This window comes from Nicotiana attenuata, chromosome 12 (genome assembly GCF_001879085.1).
Source record: "Nicotiana attenuata strain UT chromosome 12, NIATTr2, whole genome shotgun sequence".
Lineage (NCBI taxonomy): Eukaryota > Viridiplantae > Streptophyta > Magnoliopsida > Solanales > Solanaceae > Nicotiana > Nicotiana attenuata.
In genome coordinates, this window is record NC_032000.1 from 8,906,430 (window position 1) to 8,917,235 (window position 10,806).

At 33.7% G+C, this 10,806-nt stretch overlaps 1 protein-coding gene across 1 annotated transcript in view; it reads right to left on the reverse strand.

Annotated features, from left to right (window-relative positions):
• Nucleotides 3,352-10,806, reverse strand: part of LOC109235865 (ethylene-responsive transcription factor ERF118-like) — a 13,879-nt gene continuing 6,424 nt past the window's right edge. The window contains exons 2-3 of the mRNA XM_019402113.1: nucleotides 9,649-10,217; nucleotides 3,352-3,567 (exon numbers count right to left, since the gene is read on the reverse strand). Coding sequence (XP_019257658.1) covers nucleotides 3,352-3,567; nucleotides 9,649-10,217 — 785 coding nt within the window. The remainder of the gene's footprint in view (nucleotides 3,568-9,648; nucleotides 10,218-10,806) is intronic.

The following is a 10,806-nucleotide window of genomic DNA, read 5'->3' on the forward strand; positions in this document are numbered from 1 at the left end:
ACTAACCCACGCCCCATCACCCTTCCCCATCTACCCCCCCCCCCCCATTTTTATAGCCATGTCCATCCATTCCTTTCTCATGTCCTCATTATACCGTTAAAACTATGAATTCAAACCTAATACTTGTCAAAAGTTTAGTATGTTATTACATATAAATTCATATTCCATATCTACTACAAAAAAAAAAACAGGAATTAGCTGTTATTACACTGTATTTGTAAAATAAATTCTGGAAATATAAATGAATATAAACAATAATGAATTTAAACAGAAATGACATAAACCAATTCGAGCCCACTGAATTCACAGTGTTTCCTTAAGGAATTTAATCCCCTCCTAGTACCCAAGGTTATGGATTATTTCCTCCCAGGATAGAACGAATTACACACTGGTGTAGTGGTACTTCAAACCCCAGTGTTNTTTCCCACAGTTGTAGCAGTTTCCACTGAACCGCTTCTTGCTTGGGTTGTATTTCGGTCCAGAAGCCTTCTTTCTCTTTTTGTTCTCTTCAACAATATTTGCTCCCATTATTGTTGAATTTCCACGGCCTCTCTTTTCCGCAGCTTTGTTGTCCTCTTCGATTCTCAACCGAACAATGAGATCTTCAAGGGACATCTCCTTGCGTTTGTGTTTCAAGTAGTTTTTGAAGTCCTTCCACAAAGGAGGCAACTTCTCAATCATCGCTGCTACTTGAAATGCTTCATTGATAACAAGACCTTCAATGAAATTTCTATTAGTAAAAATACTAAGATTACTACTTTCAACATCAATATTAAATTGAGTTATACCTTCAGCAAGGAGATCGTGAATAATCACTTGCAATTCCTGGACTTGGGTAATAACAGACTTGCTATCTACCATTTTGTAGTCCAAAAACTTTGCAGCAACAAACTTTTTCAACCCGGCATCTTCGGTTTTGTATTTCTTTTCAAGCGCAGTCCACAGTTCCTTTGACGTTTCCACGCCACTGTAGACGTTATACAAACCATCCTCCAGCCCGCTTAGAATATAATTCTTGCACAAAAAATCTGATTGCTTCCATGCCTCAATTACGAGAAAGCGTTCAGTTTCTGGAGTTTCATCGGACAGCACAGGAACATCTTCCTTGATGAACTTCTGGAGACTTAGAGTAGTCAGATAGAAGAACATCTTTTGCTGCCAGCGCTTGAAATCAATCCCGAAAAATTTTCCGGGTTTCTCCGCCGGTGCCAATGCTGCCGGTGTCGTTCGGCTTGTTGACGCATTGGCAGTCACCATTGGAACCGCTTGGTTCTCATTCTCATTAGTCATTTCTGTAAAAGAATGACACAAACGTTAAAATCACGTAGATTTTAATAGAGTACAAAACCACAAAGGTTTTACTCTTCCAGAAACAGTAAGTACAAATACAGAAAATAAATTATTAAATTCCTTAAGGAAACACTGTGAATTCAGTGGGCTCGAATTGGTTTATGTCATTTCTGTTTAAATTCATTACTGTTTATATTCATTTATATTTCCAGAATTTATTTTACAAATACAGTGTAATAACATTAGCTACGAACGTCGTCGCTAATCTGTCATTAAAACGCTCGTAGCTAGCAGATTTTCTTGATAATTCGTTGCTAATTCGCCACTAAATGAGATTACCAACATATTTTCCTATTTAGCTACAGAATTTATCCGTCGCTAAAACCTGATTTTTTAGTAGTGATCAAAAGTTATGGGTTCAATTGAACTCGTAGCCGAAAGACTATCTCCGCCCTTGACTTTATGCAAATGGTCAACTTTGATGCGAGCAAAATTGCTTTAGTATGAAAGAAGGAAATTTTCAATCAAAAGAATTCCGTATAGTCCAAGAAGATATTAGGTTATTCGATTTTTACTTAGCTTAAATTTGTTTTCATCCAGAAAAGTATCAAGGAAAGTAACGTATAAATTGCACGGGCGCTCTATTTGGCCGTCCCCATTTAACTGTATTCATTTTTTAATTTTTTTTTAACTAGTACCTAAAGTTTAAACAATTTTGGGCCTTTTTCTCCTCCTCTTCCTCCTCTTCTTCTTCTTCGAATGACAGTGATTTGATATGGTATTTGTGAACATATTTTACGGTAGTTTATGATGTTTTACCATGGTGGCGCTTTAGTTCTTATTATTGCTTAGGGTTTCTTCTTCCTCTTTTTCTTAATTGCAAAATGGGCTCGTTAGATTTATTATTGTTTTGACAAATTGATGATTGAGATTTGTTCTTGATGATATTTGAAGGTTATGTTTCAAATTTGAGCTCACTTGGAGTAAATTTATGTGTTAAATCGTATATTGGATTGTTAAAATTCGAAGAACAAATTTCAATTTCCGGGCAATTTGCACTTCAGACCTAATTGGCCTTAAGTGCATGAAAACGTTGGTTGCACTTCAGATTTATTTGGCCTTAAGTGCATCTAAAGTGTAATTTTTACACTTCAGACTTCTTGGCTTTAAGTGCATGAAATCATTGGTTGCACTTTAGACCTATTTGGCCTTAAGTGCACCTGGAGTGCAATTTTTTCACTTCATACCTTTTGGCCTTAAGTCTGTGAAAACGTTGGTTGCGCTTCCAACCTATTTGGCCTTAAGTGCATCTGAAGTGTAATTTTTTAACTTCAGACTTTTTGGCCTTAAGTGTATGTAACCATTGGTTGCACTTCAGACCTATTTGGTCTTAAGTGCATCTGAAGTGCAATTTTTTACTTTTCAGACTTTTTGGCCTTAAGTGCATGAAATCGGGTTGCACTTCAAACCTATTTGGCCTTAAGTGCAACTTTTGCACTTTAGACTTAATTGGCCTCAAGTGCATTGCACTTCAAATTAAATTTTTTTTCTTACTTTCAGACCCGATAAGTCTGAAGTTGATCGTAAAGTAGATAGACTTACATTTTTTTGCAAAGTGAGTATAGCTTCAATGGTAACCCAAAATCGGGTATAGATGCAAAAGCCTCGAAAATAAGTAACAATAGTAGAAGATGATGTAGAGGCAAAGGAGACGAAGTATTGTAGGAATTTTTACATTCGTATGCCACATAGGAAACCTTATTACCCTCAATGTTTAAGGTTTGATTTAATTACACTTAGTATACCAAATTACCAATTCTATACTATAGTGTATTTTAAGGGTACAATTAATGCAGCGTATATCCCTCCTTAATTTAAGGTACCGTATATCCCACCCCTCCCACGTTTCTCTCTCCCAAACCCTCACCCTCACCCAGCAATGAATCGTCATTTTAGTAGAAGTGATAGACGAGGGACAAAAGGTGGTGCATTTACTTCTCAAAAACAAATTGATGAAAGAGAGTGCTTTCTACTAGTCAAGCAAAAGATAATAAGTTTCTTCTACCATCCAGTAATATTTCTATTCACCCACCAGTAAAAGAAACAGATTGCCCCACCCATCAACACTACAATACTCATCATCGCTTTCAGAGAGATGGCCCAACCATCAACTCCAGGACCCAAAGAGCTTCTCAGGCTAGAAAAGTACTTCACTGTGCGACCTGAGAATAGTCCAAACAAAGGATAGAATCTCTTGGCCTCGTCAACAGTCGTAATCTGCAAAAGAAATCACCCAAAACACTTAAACAGTGATTTCCCCCAAAACAAGTTTATGTAGCTTAATTGGTATTTTCGACATAATTGCGTTTTTTGCAGAAGATTTTGTAGAAGTTTTAGTCGTTTTGGATTTGTGAAAACAGAAAACAATACAAACAATACAAACAGAAAACAATACAAATAATCTACAATTCATCTATAAAATATCTACAAACTGGGTATATTGAATTTTAATATCCCAATTCCCATTCGATTGTAGTTTAATTGGGATTTTCGACATAATTGCGTTTTTTGCAGAAGATTTGTAGAAGTTTTAGTCGTTTTTGATTTGTGAAAACAAAAAACAAAGCATCTACAATTAGAATACAAATAATTTACAATTTATCTACAAAATATCTACAAACTGGGTACATTGAATTTTTATATCCCAATTCCCATTCAGTTGTAGCATAATTTGGATTTTTGACATAATTGCATTTTTTCAGAAGATTTGTAGAAGTTTTAGCCGTTTTTTATTTGTGAAAACAGAAAATAAAGCATCTACAATCAGGATACAAATAATCTACAATTTATCTACAATTTTTGCAATATGTCTTCTTCTTCTTCTTCTTCTTCGACGAGTTTCAATCTGAAATTCAGTCAAAACCAAGTCTAATCTTCACCAAAACCCCTCAAAATTGAGATATAAACTCCAAACCATATTCCCGATTATTTTCAACAACACTCAATCCAAACAAATAATGATTTTTGAAAACCCAAATTTGAATTCAAAGATTTCAAGCTTTTTAATGGTTGTCAATGGTGGAAAATATCTGGAAGAATATTTACTTCCATAATTGTAGCGCACCTAAATAGGAATATCTGAAAGAATATTTAGTTCCAGATTTGTAGCGCGCCTAATTAGGAAGGAATCAGCTCCTAATAATTGGTATTTAATGAATGGTATATATTTTGTAGAATAACTGTGAACATGGCGGGTAAATATAAAATTATGCACATTTTTGGTAATAAGGTTTCATATATGGTATAGGAAGGAAAAAGTCTCAATTTTGTAAGGTTCATTAGTAGAGTATTTTTTTACCCTGTTTTTTAGAAACTTGTACGGTCAAATATCTCTGTAATAATCTTATTTGTTTTAATTTTTTTTGGTTATTATAGCGAAGTGATGTTATGGAGAATATATATTATGATATAGCATGAAAATTGGTTCAATAAAGAACTTGACATTTATAGTGAATGACTGTTATATAGCTGTTGTTATAGAGATGTCTAATTGTATCGACTTTCGGTCTTTATATAATTCTATTACAAATATGGCTATAGCAACTGTTTTAGTATTGGTCCTTACAGCAATGCAATTTCTCTTCTCCAATGTTAACTACGTATTTAGTCGGAATTAGGGCTGTCAAATTTGGCCCAAGCCCAAATGATCCGCCCAACCCGTCCAAGGTTGGGTTGGTTATTGACTCGCCCATTTATTGAACTTAGCCCATCTTGACTCAACCCATCTCAACCCATTTAAAGTTGGGCTAATTTTTAGCCCAAATTGATCCATGAATAAGTTTGTCAAAATATCTTAGAAATAATTTTATTTTTTGTTTAATATTTTAAATATGACCATAACAAAAGCAAAAAAGCCTTATTTAGTAATTATACAATGTATAAGAAAATAACACATATTAATTAAAGTTTAATAAGAGTTGGGCGGGTCATTTGACCCCCAATTATTGACTCAACCCATTTTGACCCGCCCAAAATTGACCCAACCCGCCCATTTGACACCCCTAGTCGGAATTTTAGTTCCATGTAAAGAATTATTAATTGAATAAATACCGATGATTATGTTATTATTGTTTTCTTTTTTATTTGATGAAATTTGCTCGGTCGTTCATACAGCGGGTAACACGAGTTCCCTGGCTTCTTGATTTTTGCTTTTTGAGATAGAAAAAAAATTCATACTCTGGGCAAGAATTTGGATACCTCCTGCAACTTCAGATTCTAAATTTTGATGGATAAAATTTATTTGAAATGACATAATGCATTATTACCTAATACAATAATCGAGACATATGAATTAATGAAAATATCACCATCTTTTATAAAATAATCGAGGTATGTATAACTTAATTTGGATACCATACACATACAAATAAGTGAACGTTTTTCATGGGTTACAGAAAATAAAGATTTTCACGGAACACTTTGTTGAACGACACATTATGTCAATCATGTAGATTTTGATGAACAATCACCCGTAACGCCTATTAATTACGGAGAGAGTCTGCTAAGACCAGCTCCGTCTGCGTAATTTTTTTGGATTTCCACGACCTCATGGATGGATAAGTAAAAATAGCATGGTCTAGTCAGTTTTTGGACTGGTCATTCAAAAATAGTCAGCGTTTATCAAGTCAATGAAAAATAGCCACTATTTTGCTGCAACAGAGACCGGTCCAGCATAATATACTGGAGTTCGGTGCACCTGTGTATGAACTTCCAGCATATTATGCTGGAACTCCAACACACGGAAAGTTCCAACATAATATACTGGAGATTCGAGCACCTGTGTATGAACTTCCAGCATATTATACTGGACCGGTATACTTTGCTGGAACTCCAGTATATTATGCTGGAGTTCTAGTGTACTTATGCTGGAACTCCATCATATCATGCTGGAGTTCCAGCATACTTATCCTGGAACTCCAGTATAATATGTTGGAGTTCAAGTATACTTATGCTGGAACTCCATCATAATATACTGGAGTATTTTTCGGGTTTTGAACAGTGTTTTCGCTCAGATTTATCCTTACATGAAAAAGGGGCTAAATTTCGATTACTTTTGAAACTGGGCTATTTTTGAACGAACACTTGTAAATCTGGCTATTTTTCAATATCTTCCCATGGATAAGTGTATGAAGACGGGCCCAATGGAACCAAACTGCTTAGGCCTAAGAAAAAGTGTCCGAATTGATATTTGAGATTTTTTCCTTTCCTATACCATATATGAAACTTTATTACCAAAAATGTGCACAGTTTCTAATTTACCCGCCCTGTCCACATTTTTCCTACAATTATTGTACCATTCATTAAATACTAATTATTAGTAGCTGAATCTTCCTAATTAGGCGTGCTAAAATTCAGGAACAGAATCTTCTAATTGATTTAGCCACAAATCAAATCTGTTCAAAAGCTCAATTCGTCGAAATCAAATTTGTTCAAAAGCTCAGATCTGTTTCGATATTTTCGCTTAAGACACAAATCAAAAGCTCAGTTCGTCAAAATTAGAAGCTCAATTTCAAATTGTAGAATTCAGTTCTGCAAAAGCTCTGTTCGTCGACATTCTCTCTCTATTTCTCAATCGCAAATTTCAGTAATACAAAGCAAATGAAAAGAGAGCAGTAATTCCACCATTGACAGCCATTAAAAAGCTTGAAAGCTTTGAATTTAAATTTGGATTTTCAAAAATCATTATTTGTTTGGATTGGGTATTGTTGAAAATAATCGGGAATATGGTTTGGAGTTTATATTTCAATTTTGAGGGGTTTTGGTGAAGAATAGACTTGGTTTTAACTGAATTTCAGATTGAAACTCGAAGAAGAAGACGACATATTGCAGAAATTGTAGATAAATAGTAGATTATTTGTATTCTGATTGTAGATGCTTTATTTTCTGTTTTCACAAATAAAAAACGGCTAAAACTTCTATAAATCTTCTGAAAAAATACAATTATGTCAAAAATCACAATCATGCTACAATTGAATGGGAATTGGGATATAAAAATTCAATGTACCCAGTTTGTAGATATTTTGTAGATAAATTATAGATTATTTGTATTCTAATTGTAGATGCTTTATTTTCTGTTTTCACAAATCAAAAACGACTAAAACTTCTACAAATCTTCTGCAAAAAACGCAATTATGTCGAAAATCCCAATTAAACTACAATCGAATGGGAATTGGGATATTAAAATTCAATATGCCCAGTTTGTAGATATTTTGTAGGTGAATTGTAGATTATTTGTATTCTGGTTGTAGATGCATTGTTTTCTGTTTTCACAAATTCAAACCGACTAAAACTTCTGAAAAAACGCAATTATTGTGATAAAAATAAGAAATATTGCAATAGATTATAGCATTTGATATTGTTTGAGAATTGGGACTATGAAATTGATGGCATATGTCGTGTATGGACGTGTCCTATTGGAAATGAAACTAATTCACTATTTTTACCATTTGAAATTTGGTTTCGTTGAGAGAATTCGATTAATAAGTCGAAAATCACTTTTTTTTTATTTTTCTTAATTATTACGTCGAGAATTGGTAAATGGTACTTCGTAATATTATTATTCTTCATTGTACAAGTTGATAGTACCGTTATAGAAATATCCATTTTATAAGAACGTACAAGTTGCATGAGCTTCTGAGTCCCTCTCAAAAGCAAAGAACTGAACACTAGAGTTGCTCACCTAAAAACACCAAATCCTAACACCATCACGTGATCTCATCACAAAATCTTTCTGACAAATANGAGCTATCAGTTGGCTAGCCACGAGTATGATCTTAGGGAGATACGGTACCTTGAATTAAGGAGGGATATACGCTGCATTAATTGTACCCTTAAAATACACTATGGTATAGAATTGGTAATTTGGTATACTAAGTGTAATTAAGTCAAACCTTAAACATTGGGGTAATAAGGTTTCCTATGTGGTATAGGAATGTAAAAATTCCTTATATAATTATATAATATTAGTTAAAACAGCATCTTGGAGCATTAAGTGTTTTTCTATATATGTATTCCGATTTTATGATCAATAAAAGTATAAAATATAGTATTAATATTATTGTGAATATTTTCTCGTGTATGATGGTTGTGAATCTCTATGTACTATAATATTAAAATCAGAAGACCAATTAATGCTAATAAAATTTCCTGATTTTCGGACCCCTTATAAGTCAGTTTGCATCTTCTTTTCATATTCGGTAGTGAATTACATATTTCAGGTGACGTGGCAAGTTAGTCTTGTTTATTTTAAAGTTTTCCACAAGTCTCCTTCTCCCGATATAAGATTCTAATTCCTCAATCTAGATAATAGATTTATATTCTTAAAGAAATACTCGTGACACCTACCACCAGCAAATACAATTAATGGATTTATTGAATTAAGATTTTTTTAAGTTCTATACTAATCTACTTATTTTCACATTGAACATAAAACACCTATAGAGGAGAAAATCTCTGGGTAGTTCAATTGGTTAGTTATCTACTTTCATGTTATTGGTGAGGGTTTGATTCGCGACCTTATAATCCCCTCCCCGATTTTTTACCTCATATCGTCCCCTTAGTATGATGGTAGAGCCCTTTGGAAGAAGGATAGTTATATTATATAGAAGCGAGAAATCCCTATCCAAAATGATTTATCAAACCTATCCAAATATCAGACGTTAAGTCAGGAGTTTCGTTAAAAGTATTTAAGGATGTTCAAAATTTAATGTATATATAAAAAAAATATTTGACCTATATACATAATATAATTTTTCGTCAAAGAATGTTCAAGTGATCACTCTTCGGCAGCTGTAGCTAAATTTACTTTCACTAGAAGTCCAAAATGATCCAAGTGGTTATGGTACCAGTAACTAGCTTGTTCATAGACATTTCTTTCTTCTTTTAATATCTATATAAGAACAAGTTACATATTATGTCGGCTAAAAATAATGACATCTACAAGTCAAATATATAAAATAAATTATGTGTATTACTATATATTAATATAAATATACATTTCATCGGCTATTAGTTTTTTCAAATATAATAAAAGAGGAGACCATAATAATAACATAATCTACAAACGAAGAGACAAGACTCCCATTTCATTTGTAGGAACATATTTGCATTGATGCAATTACAGTTTTAATCGTCAACAAGAGGACTCCAAAACATAAGAGTAGCAATTTCACTCTTTTCAATTTCCTCACTCTCATATAGCATCACTTATTCATTGAGAAGTAAATAATTGACTTACTATAACAAGATGGCTATTTTTGTAAATAGTTATTTCATAGATTATTTTTCTCTGTCACAGACAGAAATACTAAGATCATCTAATTCACTAAATTCACCTAACAAAAATCCATAATTATCAATAACTGGAACCCCTAATTTCACAGAAATATAAACTTCTTTATCATCTGAAATTTGGATCCACTGCCCCATCAACAATTCTTCATCACTATTATTCCCAATTTCTTGTTCTTCCCTTGCACTAGAATTATTGCTTTTTTCCTCAACCCCATTTGATGAATCTGAAGTCTGAGTCTCAATTTCAGATTTTTCAAAAATGGCCATTTTTGCAATTTTAGCCTCCTTCATTTTTTCCTCAAACTCAAGTTTCTTAGACTGGTAAACTTGAATAGCCTCTTCAGCAGTAATAAAAGTACCCAACCAAATTCTTTTCTTGTTAAATGGGTTTCTAATTTCAGCACAATATTTTCCCCATTTTCTTTTACGAACCCCAGATGGCAATTTGCTAGAAAAAGTTGTAGTCTTTACTTTACCTTGAAAAATTTCATGAACAGTGAGCTTTGGCTTCTTTTTTGATGGTCTCTTTCCTTGCTCCTCTTCTTCTGAAGATGATGATTCTGTAGCATCTGGATCTGAGATTTTTATTTTTATTTTTCTTTGAATTTTGATTGGTTGTTCTTCTTCTTGTTGTTTTTCATTCTTTTTTTCTGCAAATTTGGTTTGCGATTTCATTATCAAAGGGTGAAAAGAGAAAGAAGAATTAGGTCATAAGAGAGATGAGAAGACACATAGGTATAGGTCAAGGTGTTGAGGTATAAAAGTATTTATAGGAATAATCATATTTGTAGTACAAAAAATTATGTAAAAGTCCACGAAATAAGGTAAAGACAAAGAATACGAGGCTGTTTGGTTAAATTTATAAGTTGGTATAAGTGCTTTTACTTTTGACGTATTTATGTGTTTGATAAATATCCAAAATACTTATAAGCTAAAATCAGCATGTCATATGGCTGTCCAACGGGACGGGCCGGCCCGTCCCGTCCCGCGACCCGTCCCGGTCCTGTCCCGTCCCGCTAAAAATTAAATGGAATGGGCCAATGTTACGCGGGACACGGGACGGGACGGGACGGGACGCCCGTTTCGTCCCGTTTGTCCCGTCCCGTTTCGTCCCGCTTCGTCCCGTCCCGTCCCGCCTGTTTTTTTTTTATTTATTTAAAACTA